Here is a 22,895-nt window from a genome sequence, read left to right on the forward strand (position 1 = left end):
TACCATGTGATGATACTTGAAAACAGCAAAAAAAACATAAAAATATTTGTTTTATGGTATTCACAATTAGGTAAAAATGTAGTATATGGAAAATACAATTACACTGATACCAAGTTTGTATTATTATTATTATTATGAGTTTTATGACGCCTTTTTGTTTTCAAAGTGATTTGTATTTTATCTAGTACTTTTTAGTGCTTCGTTCAACTTTTTAAACATATTAACCATAAATTAACCGTATAATGGCAATTCTCACATTTATTTTAATTCTTTTTACAATGTGGGATAATTAACATAATTTAACAGTTTTCACTCTTGTGGACATGACCCATTATGTTTTTTTTCGATTTTATGTACCATGGAAAAAGGAAGTTTTTAATTTTACATTTTTGGTTGATTCCTTTTTTTTTTTTTTTTTTTTTTACCTGTCTTTAACATTTTTATTTATTCCCATTAGGGGACTTAAACCTACAATCATTTTAATCCATGAATTATGGGGTTAAACTATCTGAGATAACACTGATGACAACAAATACAGACGTTAGCTGTATACTACAGCCAGCATCTGCTCCAGAGACCACTATATACACCTGCACCAGATATGACATACGTGTAAATCATGTTAAGAAGGGGTTAATCACATTACATTCTTTGCATAATTTGGTGACTTAAAGGGGTCTTATGGATTTTAATAATTAAATTGCTTTTATGAGATTAGTTAATAGATAATGCTTTTTTTTATGCGTTTTTTTTAAGTAACAGCTCATTTTGGATTATGCATTTTTTGTGTGTTTTTTTTGTTTTTGATTAAAAAAATGCACATTGTAGATTATGATATTTTTTGTTTGTGTTTGGGGTTTTTTGTTTAAGAAACCACTCATTTTAGATTATGCTTTTTTTGTTTGTGTTTTTTTTTTTCTTTTAAGAATCTTCTCATTTGCTGAATTATTATTTATTATTATTATTATAGCACCATTTATTCCATGGCACTTTACATGGGAAATGGTTCTAAGCTGCACTGTCGGACTCTTCCCATAGACAAGGCACTACTGCTATTTTATTTCTCATAAATATCATTTTTTAGTAATGCCTACAAGAATTAACAACATAAATGGAGAGTTATAAGTGATTATTTACCCATTTATGTATCTGAATTCATGTATATTATATGCCAATGGACCAAGAACTACAAATAATAGGGATGCATGTTATAAAAAACTAATGAAGATAATATCCAAAAATGTCCCCAAAAAATAAATGCAGTTTACCCAAGTCTACTTCTGATGCCGATTTTTTTCCAATCCAATATTTAGTAAACCTCTATGGTCAGACAGTTTGTGCGATGTGAACAGTGTCCCTGATGTGTTCACAATGCCCATTGAAGTTATTTGATGGCTCCTTTTCATGTATAATGGTTGTGGCATTAAGCAGGGGGGATGGGAGGGTCTTTTTTTCTGGAGTGTGTTTCAGAGGTAGGACCTTCAGCCGTCAAACATTTATGTGTCACCAATGTCTAAGTTGTGGATGCCACTTTAGTTCATACATCCTTCTTCTTGAGAATAATCTATATGGAGCACTTAGAATGTTCTTTGTTTTACAATTTCCAGACGGTGTTGCTCCATCCTGATAGGGAAGGAGGCAGTTGATGGTCCAAAATCCATGTTTATTAGTAATAAGTATATATATATATATATATATATATATATATATATATATATATATATATATATATATATATATATATATATATCTATATATATATATAGATATATATCTCCCACAGGAGAATAGAGAATACACTCATCACATAGGTAGGATAATCCTTGTGACCCGTTTGTTGTATTTCGTAGGTATGTGGTTATAAATGAAATAAATTGGCAAATCAGAAGGGTATTGAAATAGGTGGCAAAGGTCACGGCTGGTAATAGTAATACAGCATGGTCTATGCCTAAGAGGGCAAAGCATGAAAAAGGCATTCTCTGTCCCAGGCATTAACTATAACCAATGTGTCTGAGTTGCATGGGGTATTCCCTTACATAGAAATGGCCGACACCATGAAAAATGTAATCATCAGCTCCATGCGGTTACAGTCCAGCTGGCATCATGGTATCATCCACGCATCAATTTCTTTCTGTATCTAATTTATGAATATAAAAATAAGTGCCCTATGACCTCAAGACGTCTCTCCAGTAGTGCGTAAGCTTCCAGATTTTACCAATGATCTGTATGTTAACCCTATACAGAGGAAGGAATACTGAAACCAATGGCCACATCTCCATCCTTCCTCAGTGTATTATGTTCTCTCATCAGTGTACCTTACATGACACTGACGTCCCTGATGACTCCTCGTTACAAATACTGTATCCATCCTATTCGTTATATTCATAAATCATAATGTAACGCTGCCCAGAGGAGGAATAAGAATCACAATAGATCTTTTAGCCACCCAGATTACTCAGTTCGCTAATTATCCATGATCTTCTTCCATTTGGTCATTCCCTTGATAGGTTAGCTCTTGAGATTTGGGTTATACATTACATGTACTGTATATGCTATGGTGCAGCTGATCGCACCGTCATTTGTGGAATAGTCAGGCACATACTGTATCTGTGCCACTCTACTTGATTATTTTCATAAAACAATATGTGGTGTATATGGGATAGCCCTCTCTTATGGGAATAAACATAGTTTATCATTGTCATGAGGGTCTTTTTAATATTATCAAATTTGATGTTCTGGTAAATTAGTTGGATTGTACACCGGTGTTAATAAGCAGTGCCATCAATGTAATAAACAGATTTTCCTCTGATCTCACTCATCTTCAGTATGTTATAGTCACAGTCTTTCTTTATCTTTGTGCTAGACAATGGTAGATCGTCACTTAGGTCTCACATCCACAAGCAGACAGAAAAGACCACAAGAGTACGGACAGTTCTGAATGAGAAGCAGCTCCACACGCTACGGACGTGCTACGCCGCCAACCCCAGACCAGATGCCTTGATGAAGGAACAGCTTGTTGAGATGACGGGTCTCAGCCCTAGGGTGATCCGGGTCTGGTTTCAGAATAAGCGCTGTAAAGACAAGAAGAAATCCATCCTCATGAAACAACTTCAGCAGCAACAGCAACTCAGTGACAAAACTGTAAGAGAAGCACTTGAATTTATTGGTAATAATAGTGCTAGAATGACAAGAGTCTGGTCATCCTTGAAGTGCCGGGGATATTTTAGCTTGCTAAGTTTTTAAAGGAACTTACTTTTTATTGAGATGTTCACAACTGCTTATCTAAAGAAGGGTCATGTAGTATAAATAATGAAAATACAGATTTTTTTTTTAAGTTTTTATTTCACTTATCTGACCAAAATGATGTAGTATTTGCTGGTCTGTTCAATAGCGAACTGCAATAATAGACCCATAAGTAGGCTTAATAAGACTCACCCTCAATAAAATGACATTTTTTTTCATGCTCAAAGGAATATAATAAAGTGCAATAATTTCGTACATTTCAAGTAGATAGAAGCAAATTGTAATTTATTGATTCACCAATATGAAGTAAACAGATATAGTCCAATGTTTCGGCATTACGCATTTATCAAGGATATCTGTATATGTGTAGATCGGTATATAGATGGTCCCACATGCTGTCCTGATGGGCGGCATTGCTTCTATCTACTTGAAGTGTCATATTCTGAGCCGAAGGTATACAAAATTATTGCAATAATAGATCAGTCACACCTAGTTTATAATGATGCAGATCAGATAATGATGCCGATCCCTTGTAATGGGATGGACCGTCCCCGAAACGTATAGTTACATAAACTTAATTTTCTCGGTTCAGATCCTGTGTTGCAGCGCCTGTTGTTCATCCATCCATTTTTCCTATTTTCCAATCCCTTGGGATTGGCATCATTATCACACCTAAATATTGTACTTGTGTTATTGCTACATTTCGTTAGTTCTCCTGAGATATATATTTAAGTAAATTCTACTATTTCACAGCCTCTTTTTGTTTTAAGAACTGTTCATTGTACTATAGTTGAGCAAAAAGATTCACAGGAGCCTAGTCCATGGCCGCAGGAGCAGGGTACTACCAAGCTTCTCTTCCTTTCGGCATCCCCGGCCCCTCTTCTTATTAGTAGGCATTATCTGTGCATTGATTATTACCTTGTTAATCAATCAGTGCTTCTGGCAGATATGGAAGGTTCACAAGGCTCTGCTCTGGGGTACATGGACTACTGACATGGCGCTACAAAATTTTATTCTAATCTCTACATTGCACCAATCCATTATTCCTTCTGGAAATGTATCAATAAATTGAAATCTGGGCTTTGCCATTCTCAGTGTCAATCGAGTGTGCCTCTATTGTCTGACACTATTTGGAAGGTGTCAGACTGTGCAGGAAAACGCACTACCGACAGGAAGAATGGTAATGGGCAGTTGTCAATTTATTCACACATTTCCAAATGATTTTGGACAAAACATGCTCAGAAAATTATTTATTTGGGAAAAGAAATATTTAGTAAACCGGACAAGTCAGGAGAAATGACAGGTCCTCTTTGAAGAAAGGAAATATTTCAAGAGCTGTTTGAATGGAGAAATGTCAGTATTATACAGTATCTGTGAGACAAAATAGAGGAAAATTTCCAAACAGAAATATTATTTGCTGTTTGCACTGAATTTTTTTTTCCGTCTTTCACAATTTTATTTTTAAAGTGCAATAAAAATTAAGCAAAATCGCCATGTCTTAAGATGTGGAGTTAAAACCAGTTGTAGCATAATGAATCCAACTAATGTGTATAACAGATAGTGCTGTATAACAGATAGTGCTGCTTCTGGGGAGACTGAATTCATCGTCAACAATTTTATTTTTTATTAAACAGAAAAATGTAACATATAATGCCAATTCTGTATACAAAAAATGTGGGGTCCCTATGCAAGAAGTGAAATCCGTCACATTGGCTACTGTCTGGGGACGGAGGCTCAAGATGGGGCTGTATTTGAAAAGCAAGTTTTAAGAATATGCCGCACCATACTGTGACTATCATAAAGCTAAGATGTCTTAGTGTACTTACTATTGAAACATTTTCAGATTTATTATAAAAGGGCTTTTAATATGATACTTTTATTTTTTCCCTTTTTAACTTGAACTTCAATCCTGTAAAATGTCCCCTGTTAATAATGTAATCATTTCTGCAGAGCCTTCAAGGGTTAACTGGCACACCCCTGGTAGCAGGAAGTCCCATCCGCCATGACAGTGCTGTACAGGGCGCTGCGGTGGAAGTACAGACCTACCAACCTCCATGGAAAGCACTCAGTGACTTTGCATTGCAGAGCGACTTGGACCAACCTGCATTTCAACAGCTGGTGAGGAAAACTGGTATAGTATGGTATAATATGTGTGCTAACGGTCAGAAGGCAGGGATATATGGATATAGTGGGAAGCTGGTATAGTATATACTAACGGTCAGAAGGCAGGGATATATGGATATAGTGGGAAGCTGGTATAGTATATACTAACGGTCAGAAGGCAGGGATATATGGATATAGTGGGAAGCTGGTATAGTATATACTAACGGTCAGAAGGCAGGGATATATGGATATAGTGGGAAGCTGGTATAGTATATACTAACGGTCAGAAGGCAGGGATATATGGATATAATGGGAAGCTGGTATCATATAGTATATACTAACGGTGAGAAGGCAGGGATATATGGATATAGTGGGAAGCTGGTATAATATAGTATATACTAACGGTGAGACGGCAGGGATATATGGATATAGTGGGAACCTGGTATAGTATAGTATATACTAACGGTGAGACAGAAGGGATATATGGATATAGTGGGAACCTGGTATAGTATAGTATATACTAACGGTGAGACGGCAGGGATATATGGATATAGTGGGAAGCTGGTATAGTATGGTATAAGATGTGTGCTAAGGGTGAGAAGGCAGGGATATATGAATATAGTGGGAAGCTGGTATAGTATATACTAACGGTGAGACGGCAGGGATATATGGATATAGTGGGAAGCTGGTATAGTATGGTATAAGATGTGTGCTAAGGGTGAGAAGGCAGGGATATATGGATATAGCGGGAAGCTGGTATAGTATAGTATATACTAACGGTGAGAAAGCAGGGATATATAGATATAGTGGGAAGCTGGTATAGTATATACTAACGGTGAGAAAGCAGGTATATATGGATATAGTGGGAAGCTGGTATAGTATAGGAAAATACAGTATATGTCCTAATAGTGAAAAGGCAGGGATATATGGATATAATGGGAAGCTAGTATCGTATACTAAATGATGTGTGCTAACGATGAGAAGGCAGGAATATATGGATATAATGGGAAACTGGTATAGAATAGTAAAACATATGTCCTAATAGTGAGAAGGCAGTAATATAAGGATATAATAGGAAGCTGGTATAGTATAGTATATGTACTAACAGTGACAAGGCAGGAATATAATGAGAAGCTGGTATAGTATAGTATAGTATATGTACTAACAGTGACAAGGCAGGAATATAATGAGAAGCTGGTATAGTATAGTATAGTATATGTACTAACAGTGACAAGGCAGGAATATAATGAGAAGCTGGTATAGTATATGTACTAATGGTGAGAAGGCTGAAATATATGAATATGATGGGAAAATTTCTCTACACCCTATGTACATTATTACTGGACTCGATATGTGTACTAGGCTACTAAAATGTTCTAGAGTCTGAATAGAAATTAGATCATTCAGAAGTGGAATTTAGATATGAAATTATTCCATTCTTGATTAGGTAAATAATACGCATTGACTTGAGCACTGTATGTATGCAGGTCCCATGTACCTTGTACCACAAATATAATCACTTTCGGTATTGTTCAGTAGCATATGATCTATGTGCTGTATTGTATATACAGCACATGGCCGGTGAGTTCTGCAGGGATTTTTTTTTTCTTAAGTGCATGTGTTTGAGGCTAAAAATAATTTTTGCAATTCAATTCCATAACAAAATTTGCACCGTTTGGCACATACCGATTTTTTGTTTCCTGCACACTTAGGGGTGCTTCACACACAGCGAGCTCGCTGCCGAGATCGCTGCTGAGTCACGCTTTTTGTGACGCAGCAGTGACCTCATTAGCGATCTCGCTGTGTGTGACACTGAGCAGCGATCTGGCCCCTGCTGCGAGATCGCTGCTCGTTACACACAGCCCTGGTTCGTTTTCTTCAAAGCCGCTCTCCTGCTGTGACACACAGATCGCTGTGTGTGACAGCAAGAGAGCGACAAATGAAGCGAGCAGGGAGCAGGAGCCGGCGTCTGACAGCTGAGGTAAGCTGTATCCAAGATAAACATCGGGTAACCAAGGTGGTTACCCGATATTTACCTTAGTTACCAGCCTCTGCAGCTCTCACGCTGCCTGTGCTGCCGGCTCCGGCTCTCTGCACATGTAGCTGCTGTACACATCGGGTTAATTAACCCGATGTGTACAGCAGCTAGGAGAGCAAGGAGCCAGCGCTCAGTGTGCGCGGCTCCCTGCTCTCTGCACATGTAGCTGCATTACACATCGGGTTAATTAACCCGATGTGTACTGTAGCTAGGAGAGCAAGGAGCCAGCGCTCAGTGTGCGCGGCTCCCTGCTCCCTGCTCACACTGGTAACTAATGTAAACATCGGGTAACCATACCCGATGTTTACCTTAGTTACCAGTCTCCGCAGCTTCCAGACGGCGGCTCCGTGCAAGCGCAGCGTCGCTTGCACGTCGCTGCTGGCTGGGGGCTGTTCACTGGTCGCTGGTGAGATCTGCCTGTTTGACAGCTCACCAGCGACCATGTAGCGATGCAGCAGCGATCCTGACCAGGTCAGATCGCTGGTCGGATCGCTGCTGCATCGCTAAGTGTGAAGGTACCCTTAAAGGGCATTTGTCAGTAGATTTTTGATATGTCATCTGAGACTAGCATAACTGAGGCAAAGAATCCAATGATGTATCACTTAGATTACTGGCTGCAACCGTTCTAACACAATCAGTTTTTAGATTTAGTCATGTAACAGAGCTGAGAGAGCTTCCCCTGCCCTCACCAGGCCTTGTGTAGAGATTGTACATTGACAATGAGGTGTCAGTCACAGCAGGGGGCGGTCGAACTGCTCTGCGGATGACATTGTAGCCCCAGCAATGATAAGGGTCCTGCTGCTTAAATGAGCATAGCAAATAAACAATAGATAGAACTTTGACCAGACAGGCAGCCCTGAATTCTATGTGTTAACCCTTACAGCATGCGGTCTTCAGCTTACATAGCAAAAACCTGCTGACATACTCCCTTTAACTTTGATGTGATCTATGGTTATAAATTAGCTGAGAGGAAACAAAAAGATAGATAAAAGAGTTCCAAACTCTACCATTGGACAGTCAGAATGAGCACACTGACAGATTCTCAGTTAGAAATAACCTGTCACGTCAGATAACCCAATTAACTGGCAGATATGGGGTTAATGATACCCCAGGCCTTTCACGTATAGAGCAAGCCCCTGCACTTTGATGAATAGCCAGCTTAGCAGTGCATCAGTACAGTACTGGCTGCAAGTCACAGAGTCAGGGCATGGTTACAGCTGTCAATCACAATGTACTGACAGTAGCCATGTCGGCATGCCTCTATGACTGAAAGCCAGCGGCTCCCAGGAGGAATAAAGTTCACTTTCTCCCAGGTGCTGCGCTTTCAGTACGGCAGTCGGGCATCTTTCTAATGCTATTAACCTGCAGATTAACCCTATATCTGCAGGTTAATAGTGTTATCTGACCTGACAGGTTCCCTTTAACTTTGCAGCTGTCAATAACAGTGCAACACAAAGGCTAGAAAAGGCAAATAGTGCAAAATGTGTAATGAAACCCATATACAAGAATGATTTTTAGCCAAAAATACATGCATTTAAGTAAAAAATCTGTTCTTCAACAGTGGAACTTGATTATAATATCTAACTAGTACATCTGCAGTAGTGTGGACTGTCTATATATATATGTATCATATCAACACGTCTTCTTAATGTCCAACAGATATGTTATATTGTACATAGGTTATATAATGTATTCAGTTCCAGAAATTAACTGTAAAACTATTTTATAATAATAGTAACTGTAAATGATTACTACAGTCCACTTGCACTATGTAGCATCTTTTGCCGATATTTGGATTAGTGAATATGGGTCAATGATGACAAGACCATAATATATAGTACGATATAGTAATTGTATGTGTCACTGGTTTTTACATCCTGTTAATCAGTCATATAACAAAGCTATAGTGATCCTGATTTTGTAGAATGTAAGTCCTGCCAGGTCAAGGATTAATGTCAGTGAATAGATCAGTGATTGCCGTCTGTGTGCAGTGCTGTGGAATATGCAAAAGAAAATACATATCATTCAGTAGGTAAAACTCATGCTGTGTCTGGAAGCAGCTACTCTGAGGATTATATCCCAACTGTATCACAGTGAAAACAGAATCATTGGTGTTCACTACAGGAACAAATTGATGCATTGCCTTTTTTTAATTTATTTACTAAATTAAGTTTTAAAAATTCAGCAAAAGTTTCATTTGGAACTTAAGCAACATTGGGGGATTAATTTCATACAATCTACACAATATTTTCTCTACTTTTATCTAGTTGTTACTATTATTGGTTATTTTCTGTATTAACTTGTAACTTATTTGTTATAATAACTTATGATAGGTTAAATGTAAGTTACAGTGCATGAAGTAACAATGTATATATTCAGTGAACGAGTTTACAGGAGGTAGTGGTTACACAAATAGCGTAGCGAGCAGGACGTTAGTGTACTTATATCGCTAATGCCATCCAGCCACTGCTATACAGAATTTATATAACGGTATGTGCATACAGTCTCTTTCACATTTAGTTAAAAAAAATCCTACAAATTATCAACATAATACATATGTTCCCTAATACATATTTTGTTACGTCTTCTAACCTATTTAGGTTTCGAAAGCTGGGAGTGGTTACAAAAAGTGTGATATTTTCTTTAAGCTTAGAAGCCACTTGTTATTTAAAGTTGAAATCCTAAAAAAAAAAGATGCTGGCACAGTAAAAACGACGGGAAGAATGCCAACAAACACCTAAAAGACATTGTTTGCACATACCCTAACTATGTTTTGCCACTTTTTGCATAGTGTTGTTCTAAATTCTTCAAGTGTTTCCTACTGATTGCGGTTATTCCACCATATTCTAGGTATCGTTCTCAGAATCAGGTTCTCTGGGTAACTCTTCGGGGAGTGATGTCACCTCCTTGTCCTCTCAGCTTCCTGACACCCCCAACAGCATGGTCCCCAGCCCTGTGGAAACGTGAAAATCTTCACACTGGGACTGAGCAGCATGGACCCTGCATGATACCCCTTGACACTCCAGAGAACAAACCACAAGCACTCATTCTGCAGGAACCTCCTCCTTATCTTCGGGGCTGTGCATCAGTCTGGAACCTGCACATTTCCAACTTTTTACAAGGATTTGGGAAGAAAACAGGAATTTATGGTTCTTTTTTGAACTGGTCTCACCCACAACTCATCTCAGAGGAGGATGACTCTTATCCGGTAGTAGATCTTCCACTAGGGAAAGTATCATCTGCCTTGCAGTGTTCGACTGGCTGAGACCCTGTCTTCTTACCTAAACTTATTGGACTTAGAAATATTTATACATATCAAATGTTGAGACATTTGGTGATCTTGGTAATTTATCTTGTGGATCGAGGACTTTATTATCGAACAAAAGTAAGTTATTAATATTTATTGTCAAAAACACAGTAATGAAATGTTAATAAAAAATATTCAGAAGCTCTGATGTCTCCTATTATAACATGAACTTGGCTAGAGATAGAGGCACGTTATATTACCTAGAAATGTGTTATCCGAAGGAACAAAATACATAAAACACACAAAACAATTCTGGTGAAATCTTGAGAAATTAAGGGTTCTGGCTACTGAAGACTTCCTTTTATACGTCTTCTGATGTGACATTGTCAGAAGCTTTCATGTGCATTGTAGTCACATATTACTTGGAGACCTTTAGGACACATTTATCAAGCACCCACTACCTAAACCTACACCTATTAGGCCACGTTTACTATTTGTAGCCAAAACCAGGAGTGGGTAAAAAATACAAAAGTGGTGACGTATTTCTATTTTACTTTTCCTCTGATTGTTACAGTCCTGGTTTTGGATTAAAAATACTGATGTAAAATACTGACTAAATACTGAACGTGGCCTTAAAGTATCATTGTATTGGGAAATTGAGCCATTCTTTTCACATTGTTCTGGGCATATCTATTTACAAAAATGTTCTTTTACCAGTGTCGGTATTAGTAAAGGTGCCCCAGTGATATAGCTCAGAGGAGTAGATATATAGTAATGTCAAAATTGGCACAGCGCTCAGAAGAGCTCTATGCCCACTTTATTCTGTCGGTAAGGGTTTTAACTCATTTATGTCTACGCATGACATCTTCTAGTATATGTCAGCGATATGGCAGAAGATTGAAGGATTACATTCTGAGATAGTCTGTGTCGCAGTTAGGGGAAATGCTTACAGTGATATCTATATATACAAATATATATATATGTATATATATATACACACACACACACACACAAAAATATATATATATTATCTATATCTATCTATCTATCTATCTATCTATCTATCTGTCTATATATATATATATATATATATATATATATATATATAAAAATAAAAAAAAGACATCTATACCCATAAATTGGCCATGCTTGTTCGATAAGAGGAGTGGAGGTGGATTGATGGTTGAACAGGCATGCGCATTGTAACCATACTGGTAGTAATGGTCATTCAGACTTGTTCAAGTGATGCCAGCAGAATGAAAACAAGTGTTCTGGGAGTATTTGAGTATTTAGGAATTATTTTTAAGGATGGTATTGTTTATAGATAAGCGATTATTGGTTGAAAATTTTAAACACGGCTTACTTCTTTTCAGATAATAACGTTCTGTAATGAATCCGCAAAAATAATGTTTTGGTAAATGTCACGCAAAGTACAGTAAGGATTCCATAGGTTGAAATGGCCTATTTTTATCAACACCAGGATAAGTTCATACAATCTTTATGTGCGCAATGGACGTACCAATTTTACCCTAGGTGCTTGTGCACATGGGCCGCTTTCCACATGAACCTCAAGTTTGTGTGAGCACAATCATGGCCTGCATTAGTCTAGACTAGTGTATGTAAATCGTTGGCAGCTCCTGCACCCTTCTACTATGCGAGTCACCTTTCACGGAGCGAGTCACCTCTGCAAATTTAATCGCTAGTCTGAACGTAGCCTTAGCCGTAGCCTTAGGGTGCCTTCACACTTTAGCGATGCAGCAGCGATCCGACCAGCGATCTGACCTGGTCAGGATCGCTGCTGCATCGCTACATGGTCGCTGGTGAGCTGTCAAACAGGCAGATCTCACCAGCGACCAGTGATCAGCCCCCAGCCAGCAGCGACGTGTAAGCGACGCTGCGCTTGCACGGAGCCGGCGTCTGGAAGCTGCGGACACTGGTAACTAAGGTAAACATCGGGTATGGTTACCCGATGTTTACATTAGTTACCAGCGCACACCGCTTAGCTGTGTGTGCAGGGAGCAGGAGCCGGCACCGGCAGTGTGAGAGCTGCGGAGGCTGGTAACGAAGGTAAATATCGGGTAACCACCATGGTTACCCGATGTTTACCTTAGTTACAGCTTACCGCAGGCTGTCAGACGCCGGCTCCTGCTCCCTTCACATTCAGGATTGTTGCTCTCTCGCTGTCACACACAGCGATGTGTGCTTATCAGCGGGAGAGCAACAATAAAAAAACGAACCAGGGCTGTGTGTAACGAGCAGCGATCTCACAGCAGGGGCCAGATCGCTGCTCAGTGTCACACACAGCGAGATCGCTAATGAGGTCACAAAAAACGTGACTCAGCAGCGATCTCAGTAGCGATCTCGCTGTGTGTGAAGCACCCCTTAGACTAGTGTGTATGCGGCTGTAAATGTGCTTTCATGCTGCATTCCTCTCCTTGTTCAGTGGTCGCATCATGGCTTCTGTCCAAACCCCCCATAAAACAGGATTTGGATTGACGCGTCTGCAGCCTATAGTGTTTCAGATGGAGTTACCATGTGCTCAGTCGTGCACCATTTTCAGGGATATGCTTCTTATTGGAGGTGGACACCCAGATGTAGTAGACTGCAACTGGTTGTCCACCTCCATTAAGCATATACCCCCGAAAATGGTGCACTACAGAGCACACAATGACTCATTATAGTCAGTGGCTCTGTTGGTGCATAAGTCTGAATCCCATTGTTCTGGTTTTCAGACGGAAGCCCCAACGGGACCACTGAACGGTAAGAGGAACGCAGTGTGAAAGCACCCCGAGGACTCCCTTCAGAACATGAAAGTATATCTATGGCTGGTGTTTTCTATTACATGAGAACCATTGTGTGATATTTATGCATTTCTATTTGTTGCTTAGTATGTTTTGCTGTGACACATTGCGTCATTTCAGAGGAAACGTACCTTGCAAGCCGGCTGAGGTCAAAGCGTTTTGGATGGCTAGACCTAGGCAGGTTCTCTGTCCCAGCTCACAGAGTTTGACAGCTCTCTCCCTATGTGCAGATGCAAAGAGAGACCTGTCGTCTACAGGTGCAGTGCAGGAGGAGATGCCGGGGCCCCGCCTCTTGGACTAGTCATTTGAGAATCACAGTCCACAGACAACTTTTCAAATTTTGTTTTCTCTGAATATCGCCAACATTTCAGAGTAAAACCTATAGGGATTTATATCGGTAGGCTCAAATGAATAACATTTCAGTGCATAAAGGAAAGAGTAGACGCTTTATGTTTCCTGGTTCACCTGTGATTTAGGTTATGGTATAACATAGTTACCTAAGATAAAGACCGTCTGTCAGTATAGAATGAGTGTTCAAAGCAAGTACAGCCGACCAGTGCATCATGGCGGGGATATTAATAAATATGCATCTTCCACTTACTTGTTTCCCCTTTATCCCCCCTCCTCTTCTTTGATTGACAGCTCTGGCTTCATAGAGCAGAGAAGGGAGATGATAGAAAACCAGCAGGTTGGAAGGTGTGTATAAATGAGCGCCTGTGCATGGTGTAAACAGGCATTTTGTGGGTTTTTTAGGACTAAAAAAACATGGCTGCCCTCTTTCAGTAACACTTGACCATGGTTTGTGTATGGAATTGCATCTTGGCTCTCGGTTTCCATTCCAATGAGGGTGAGTTGCAATATCTGACACAAATCATGGTCAGGGCTGTTGTTTTTTTCTGAAAAAGGAAAAAAAAAAGGCTCAATGTTTTTCAAACCCTTTTATAGCTATTTTTTATTTTTGGGAGAGTTTTTGGGGGCGAGGTCAGAGGGGTTCAAAATTAGTTTCGCAATTGTGTTTCATTAAAAGCTTTGCATTGTTTGGCTTTTACAAGGAAATTGAGTTTCTGCAGATTCCTGGCTACTAAATGAGAGTTAACTGAGAATTAGTCAGTCAGCTTTTTTTATCTTTCTAAATGCTGTAAAGCGTAACCTTTGTTTAAAATTTGACTTCATAAATAAATAGTACACATGAAAATAAGCAACTTTGTAATATATCTTATCAGACAAATCTGCTTCTTTCTCTGCCAGAATTGGTCAGTATCAAAATTCTCAATTCTGAAGTAAAATCTGTATTCAGTGAAGACTTTCCCATTACTGAGATAGGAGATGGCAGATGTGACTGATGAGATTATATCTAGATAGAAGGGAGAGGAGGGAGGAGCTCTGCCTGTAGCTCCTCCCTCTGCCTGTAGCTCCTCCCTCTGCCTGTAGCTCCTCCCTCTGCCCACAGCTCCTCCCTACTCCATTCTTCATAGAATTGTATCCATAGCATCGGCCAACTCCTATCTCAGTAATGGGAAAGTCTTCACTGAATACAGATTTTACCTCAGAATTGAGAAGTTTGAGAATAACTGATCAATTCTGGTAGAGAAAGAAGCAAATGTGTCTGATAAAATATGTTACGAAGTGGCTTATTTTCATGTATACTATTGATTTATGAAATAAAAATTAAAACAACAGTTACACTTTAAGAATTAAATAAGCACCCATGGTAAAACTTTGTATAAGGCCTCCTTCACACTTCCGTGTTTCCAGTATGTCTGGTGTCTGTTTCCATACGTACCGGAGACATGGACCCATTAAATTCAATGGGTTTGATTATACGTCTGTGTTTCTTCAGCGCTCTATTGGGAGACCCAGACGATTGGGGGTATAGCTACTGCCCTCCGGAGGCCACACAAAGCACTACACTAAAAAGTGCAAGGCCCCTCCCCTTCTGGCTATACCCCCCCGTGGTATCACGGGTTCTCCAGTTTTCAAGCTTTGTGCGAAGGAGGTCAGACATCCACGCATAGCTCCACAGATTTTAGTCAGCAGTAGCTGCTGACTATTTCGGATGGAAGAAAAGAGGGCCCATATAGGGCCCCCAGCATGCTCCCTTCTCACCCGTGGATGGTGTTGTAAGGTTGAGGTACCTATTGCTGGTACAGGGGCTGGAGCCCCACATGCTGTTTTCCTTCCACATCCCCTTGTAGGGCTCTGTGGAAGTGGGATCCTGCCGGCCTCTAAGCTCTGACGCCGGGCTCCATCCACAGACCCATAGCACCTGATGGATTCGGAGCAGGAGTACAATCGGGGACATGGCCCTGCATCATACAGGTACTCTGTGTCCCCGGCAGGCGCAGACACACTCCGGGCTGGCTGGGTGTTGTAGTGCGCCGGGGACCGTAACGATGGAGTTGGTGTTCCTGCAGTTTACTGGGGGACTTTTGTGTTGTGGGAACGCAGCGCCGACCCCCACTGGACCGGCGGCGCTGCTGTGACTTGTAGTGCGCCGGGGACACGCCGACCGCGCTTTTACGGCGGCGGCGTTTATAAATCCAGTCCCCGGCTTTTGCGGCCTAGTGCCGCTTCGTTCCCGCCCCCACCCTGTCAATCAGGGTAGGGGAGAGACGCTGTTTCACGGCAGCGACGAGGGCTGGAGCCTGATTTACATGCTCCAGCCCTCTCACTAGGCACAGAGGGGAGCAGGCTTCCCGCTCTTAGTCAGGAACGCCCAGGGCCCGCCCCCCCTCCTCTCCAGGACGCCGGCAGCCATTACACGTGCGGTCTGGCTGGAGGAAGGACGCAAGGCTCTGGGAGACCTGGACTAGGGGGCTTTTGGACACCACACACCCGCTCTTAAGCGGGCGGTAAGCGGCATTTCAGCTGGCCCCTCTAGTGCCTCAGTGTGTATTGGTGTACTGTGTCACCAGATATATATATTTATTTATTTCTTGCACTGTGAGGTCGCTTCCTGGCTGGATACCCCAGATCGCTCTGAGGAGGCAGCAACATGTCATCCACAAAACGCAAGGCTGCCAAGGCTAGGGCTGTGTACACTGCGTGTGCTGCATGTGGGGCTGCTCTACCAGCAAGTTCCAAAGACCCCCATTGTGTGCAATGCTCAGATCCGGTGCTGCTTCGCCAGCCGGAGTCCGGAGAGGTAGTGACCCAGGCTGAGACGCTTGTAAGTCCTGCCCCGGTGTCAGGGACAGACTTTACAGTTTTTGCTGATAGAATGTCTGTGACTATGACAAAAATCCTTGAATCTTTGCAATCCATGCCTGGGGCTCAGTCTATGGACACGGCGAGGTCTCTGTCCTCCAATCCCCCTCAGTTGGATTTAATCCAGACTGCAAGGGGGTCCCCGGCTTCCCAGGCTGAGTATTATGACTCAGATGATGGCCCCAGCCACCCTAAGCGAGCTCGCTGGGAAAGACCCTCAACGTCATCACACTGTTCAGGGTCTCAGCGCAATCAGTCGCTCTGTGATGCGTCTGAAGAGAGTGATCAGGAGTCTTATCCTGGAACCCCTCTCAATCTGGATACCCCGGATGGGGACGCCATGGTAAACGATCTTATCTCAGCCATCAATAGACTGTTAGATATTTCTCCCCCAGCCCCTTCAGCAGAGGAGGCAGCTGCAGAGCAGGAGAAGTTTCGTTTCCTATATCCCAAGCGTAAATTGAGTGCTTTTTTGGATCACTCTGATTTCAGAGAGTCAATCCAGAAACACGACGCTCATCCAGAAAGGCGTTTCTCTAAACGTTCTAAGGATACACGTTTTCCTTTTCCCCCTGATGTGGTCAAGCGCTGGACCCAGTGTCCAAAGGTAGACCCCCCGATTTCCAAGCTTGCAGCTAGATCCATAGTTGCAGTGGAGGATGGCGCTTCACTTAAGGATGCCAATGACAGACAGATGGACCTTTGGTTAAAATCTGTCTATGAAGCTATCGGCGCGTCGTTTGCTCCAGCATTCGCAGCCGTATGGGCACTCCAAGCTATTTCAGCTGGTTTAGCAAAAGTGGATGCTATCATACATCCAGCGGGGCCGCAAGTGGCGTCCCTTACCGCGCAGATGTCTGCGTTTGCGTCTTACGCTATCAATGCGGTTCTAGAATCTACCAGCCGCACCTCAATGGCGTCCGCCAATTCGGTAGTTTTGCGCAGAGCCTTGTGGTTAAAGGACTGGAAAGCAGATGCTGGTTCCAAAAAATGTTTAACCAGCCTGCCTTTATCTAGAGATAGACTGTTTGGCGAGCCATTGGCTGACATCATTAAACAGTCCAAGGGTAAAGACTCTTCCTTACCCCAGCCCAGATCAAGCAAACCTCAGCAGAAAAAATGGCAGCAGAAGTTTCAGTCCTTTCGAGGTTCGGGCAAGACACAATTCTCCTCGTCCAAAGGGACTCAGAGGACGCAAAGAGTCTCAGATTCCTGGCGGGCTCACGCACGCCCCAAGAAAGCAAATGGAGGAACCGCTTCCAAAGCGGCTACCTCATGACTTCCAGCCCCCCCCCTCCGCATCTCCGGTCGGGGGCAGGCTCTCCCGCTTTTCCGACATTTGGATGTCACAGGTCAAAGACCGGTGGGTGACAAACATTTTGTCTCGCGGGTACAGAATCGAGTTCAGTTCTCGTCCTCCAGCTCGGTTCTTCAGAACCTCCCCACATCCAGACCGAGCAGATGCCCTGCTGCAGGCGGTGGACTCCCTAAGAGCGGAAGGAGTAGTGGTTCCTGTACCGCCTCAGGAACAAGGGCGAGGGTTTTACTCCAATCTCTTTGTGGTTCCAAAAAAGGACGGCTCGTTCCGTCCTGTTCTGGATCTAAAGCTGCTCAACAAACATGTGCACGCCAGGCGGTTCCGGATGGAAACCCTCCGCTCTGTCGTTGCCTCAATGTCTCAAGGAGACTTCCTTGCCTCAATAGACATCAAAGATGCTTATCTCCACGTGCCAATTGCTACAGAACATCAACGTTTTCTACGTTTTGTGATAGGAAACGACCATCTTCAGTTCGTAGCTCTGCCATTCGGCCTGGCGACAGCCCCCCGGGTCTTCACCAAGGTCATGGCGGCGGTGGTAGCAGTCTTGCACTCTCAGGGACACTCGGTGATCCCTTACCTAGACGATCTACTTGTCAAGGCACCCTCTCAAGAGGCATGCCAACTCAGTCTACTTGCTACGCTGGAGACTCTACAGACGTTCGGATGGATCATCAACTTTCCAAAGTCGAATCTGTCGCCGTCACAGTCACTAACGTATCTTGGCATGGAGTTCCATACTCGAGCAGCGAGAGTGAAGCTTCCGTTGAACAAGCAGCGGGCCCTACAGACAGGGGTGCAATCCCTCCTTCAGGGCCAGTCGCACCCCTTACGGCGCCTCATGCACTTCCTCGGGAAGATGGTGGCAGCCATGGAAGCAGTTCCCTTTGCGCAGTTTCATCTGCGCCCACTTCAATGGGACATTCTCCGCCAATGGGACGGGAAGTCAACGTCCCTGGACAGGAAAGTCTCTCTTTCCCAGACGGCCAAGGACTCTCTACAATGGTGGCTCCTGCCAACCTCATTGTCTCAGGGAAGATCCTTCCTGCCCCCATCCTGGGCAGTGGTCACGACAGATGCGAGTCTGTCAGGGTGGGGAGCAGTGTTTCTACACCACAGGGCTCAGGGGACGTGGACTCCACAGGAGTCCACCCTTCAGATCAATGTTCTGGAGATCAGGGCAGTGTATCTTGCCCTACTAGCCTTCCAACAGTGGCTGGAAGGAAAGCAGATCCGAATCCAGTCGGACAACTCCACAGCGGTGGCATACATCAACCACCAAGGAGGGACGCGCAGTCGGCAAGCCTTCCAAGAAGTCCGGCGCATTCTAATGTGGGTGGAGGACACAGCATCCACCATATCCGCGGTTCACATCCCGGGCGTAGAAAACTGGGAAGCAGACTTCCTCAGTCGCCAGGGCATGGACGCAGGGGAATGGTCCCTTCACCCGGACGTGTTTCAGGAAATCTGTCGCCGATGGGGAGTGCCGGACGTCGACCTAATGGCGTCCCGGCACAACAACAAGGTCCCGGCATTCATGGCGAGGTCGCGCGATCAAAGAGCTCTGGCGGCAGACGCCTTGGTTCAAGATTGGTCGCAGTTCCGGCTCCCATACGTCTTCCCACCTCTGGCACTCTTGCCCAGAGTGTTACGCAAGATCAGATCCGATTGCAGCCGCGTCTTACTCGTCGCCCCAGACTGGCCGAGGAGATCGTGGTATCCGGATCTGTGGCATCTCACGGTAGGGCGACCGTGGTCACTGCCAGACCGACCAGACTTACTGTCCCAAGGGCCGTTTTTCCATCAGAATTCTGCGGCCCTGAACCTGACTGTGTGGCCATTGAGTCCTGGATCCTAGCGTCCGCAGGTTTATCTCAAAGAGTCGTAGCCACAATGAGACAAGCTAGGAAGTCAACGTCTGCTAAGATCTACCACAGAACGTGGAAGATTTTCTTATCCTGGTGCTCTGCACAGAGAGTATCCCCTTGGCCATTTGCATTGCCCACCTTTCTTTCCTTCCTGCAATCGGGGTTGGAAAAGGGCTTGTCGCTCAGCTCCCTTAAAGGACAAGTCTCGGCATTATCTGTGTTTTTTCAGAAGCGTCTAGCACGTCTTCCTAAGGTGCGCACGTTCCTACAGGGGGTCTGTCATATTGTGCCCCCGTACAAGCGGCCGTTAGATCCATGGGATCTGAACAGAGTACTAGTTGCTCTGCAAAAGCCGCCCTTCGAGCCTCTAAAGGACGTTGCCTTTTCTCGCCTGTCACAGAAAGTGGCGTTTCTTGTTGCGATCACATCGCTTCGGCGAGTGTCTGAGCTGGCAGCTCTGTCATCCAAGGCTCCGTTCCTGGTGTTCCACCAGGACAAGGTAGTGCTGCGCCCCATTCCGGAGTTTCTCCCTAAGGTCGTATCCTCGTTTCATCTTAATCAGGATATATCCTTGCCTTCCTTTTGTCCTCATCCGGTTCACCGGTATGAGAAAGACTTACGTTCGCTAGATCTGGTGAGAGCACTCAGAATCTACATTTCTCGCACGGCGCCCATCCGCCGTTCAGATGCACTTTTTGTCCTTGTCGCTGGCCAGCGCAAGGGGTTGCAGGCTTCTAAAGCCACCCTGGCTCGATGGATCAAAGAACCAATTCTGGAAGCCTACCGTTCTGCTGGACTTCCGGTTCCTTCAGGGCTAAAAGCCCACTCAACCAGAGCCGTGGGTGCGTCCTGGGCTTTGCGGCACCAGGCTTCGGCTCAACAGGTCTGCCAGGCAGCTACCTGGTCGAGTCTGCACACTTTCACCAAACATTATCAGGTGCATACCTATGCTTCGGCGGATGCCAGCTTAGGTAGAAGAGTCCTGCAGGCGGCAGTGACATCCCCGTAGGGGAGGGCTGTTTTGCAGCTCTAACATGAGGTATTTCTTTACCCACCCTGGGACAGCTTTTGGACGTCCCAATCGTCTGGGTCTCCCAATAGAGCGCTGAAGAAGAAGGGAATTTTGTTACTTACCGTAAATTCCTTTTCTTCTAGCTCTTATTGGGAGACCCAGCACCCGCCCTGTTGTCCTTCGGGATTTTTTTGTTGTTTGCGGGTACACATGTTGTTCATGTTGAATGGTTTTCAGTTCTCCGACGTTACTCGGAGTTAATTTGTTTAAACCAGTTATTGGCTTCCTCCTTCTTGCTTTGGCACTAAAACTGGAGAACCCGTGATACCACGGGGGGGTATAGCCAGAAGGGGAGGGGCCTTGCACTTTTTAGTGTAGTGCTTTGTGTGGCCTCCGGAGGGCAGTAGCTATACCCCCAATCGTCTGGGTCTCCCAATAAGAGCTAGAAGAAAAGGAATTTACGGTAAGTAACAAAATTCCCTTCTTTCACATGGGCTGTGTGTATGCGTGTGCTCCACATGGTGATGTCCATTTCTGCTGGCAACATGGGTGTCACACGGACTGCACACTGATGTGATCCATGTGATATATACCAGAGAAAACACGTCACTTAAAAAAATAATTTTTATACTTACCTGTCTCCAGCACTGCTGTTGATTCCGGGTTCTGCTCATTATGCTCAGGAATATTCACTGCACTCACCGCGGAACCAGAAGCAACAGCAGCACTGGAGACAGGTAAGGGTATGTTTACACATCAGGTTTTTGCTGTGCAGCAAAATCTGGCGCTTTGCGGGAAAAACGCATCTGTTTTTTTTGCCGCCAGGTGCGTTTTTTCCTCATAGACTTTTATTAGCGCTGGATTGTGCCGCATGTACTTGCGCTTGATCCGGTTTTTGCTGGAAGCGGCAAAAATGGTCACTCCGGCGGCCGCACAGGATGCAGAGAGGAACGTTTTTTGCCAGTGGCAAAAAACTGCATAGCGCCGGGTGCGGCGCTGTGCGGCATGGTGCATAATGAAAGTCTATGCGAGCCGGATACGGTGGCATGCTTCAAATACCGGAAGCATGTACCGTATTAGGTTTTTAATTCTGAGCATGCCCAGAAGTGATATACTGTAAATTCATTGCTTGTCAGAAAATCAATCACTCACTCACTCTCTCTCACTCACTGACTCACTTACTCACGGACTGACTCACTGACTCATTCACTCACTCTCACCCACTCACCGATCACCTGTGCGGCACTGCACGGCTGTCACAAAGCTCTGGCGGCTTCTCCTGATTTGAAAATGCCGGCTGCCCATTATTCAATCTCGTATTCACTGCTTCCCCCGCCCACCGGCGCCTATGATTGGTTGCAGTCAGACACGCCCCCACGCTGAGTGACAGCTGTCTCACTGCAACCAATCACAGCCACCGGTGGGCGGGTCCATATCTTGCAGTAAAATAAATAAATAAATAATTAAAAAAAAACAGCATGCGGTCCCCCCAATTTTGATGCCAGCCAAGATAAAGCCACACGGCTGAAGGCTGGTATTCTCAGGATGGGGAGCTCCACGTTATGGGGAGCCCCCCAGCCTAAAAATATCAGCCAACGGCCTCCCAGAATTGCCGCATCCATTAGATGCATCAGTCCTGGGACTCTACCCGGCTAATCCCAAATTGCCCTGGTCAGGTGGCAATCGGGGTAATAAGGGGTTAATCATGGCAGGCGTCTATGAGACACCCTCAATAATTAACCTGTAAGTGAAAGTAAATAAACACACCCAAAAAAAATATTTTATTTGGAATAAAAGACAAAAAAACACCCTCTTTCATGATTTTATTAAAATCCCCAAATGCCCCTCCAGGTCCAATGTAATCCACAGAGGTACCACGACTATTTCAGCTCTGCTACATGAAGCTGACAGGAGCGGCAGTAGAACACTGCCGCTCTCTATCAGCTCCACGCAGCAACTGAAGTGAATCGCGTCACTGAGGTAGTGCCGGTGTGTGTGTGGTGATGATGCGTGCGGTAGTGCCGGGGTGTGTGGTAATGATGGGGGCGGTAGTGCCAG

At 43.8% G+C, this 22,895-nt stretch overlaps 1 protein-coding gene across 1 annotated transcript in view; it reads left to right on the top strand.

The window, feature by feature from the left end:
• Positions 1-10,830, top strand: part of ISL2 (ISL LIM homeobox 2) — a 20,341-nt gene extending 9,511 nt beyond the window's left edge. Inside the window, exons 4-6 of the mRNA XM_075342649.1 lie at positions 2,864-3,141; positions 5,194-5,361; positions 10,235-10,830. Of these exons, the coding sequence (XP_075198764.1) occupies positions 2,864-3,141; positions 5,194-5,361; positions 10,235-10,351 (563 nt within the window). The 3' untranslated portion in view covers positions 10,352-10,830. The remainder of the gene's footprint in view (positions 1-2,863; positions 3,142-5,193; positions 5,362-10,234) is intronic.
• Positions 10,831-22,895: the final 12,065 nt, after the last annotated feature.

Source organism: Anomaloglossus baeobatrachus, chromosome 4, assembly GCF_048569485.1.
Source record: "Anomaloglossus baeobatrachus isolate aAnoBae1 chromosome 4, aAnoBae1.hap1, whole genome shotgun sequence".
Lineage (NCBI taxonomy): Eukaryota > Metazoa > Chordata > Amphibia > Anura > Aromobatidae > Anomaloglossus > Anomaloglossus baeobatrachus.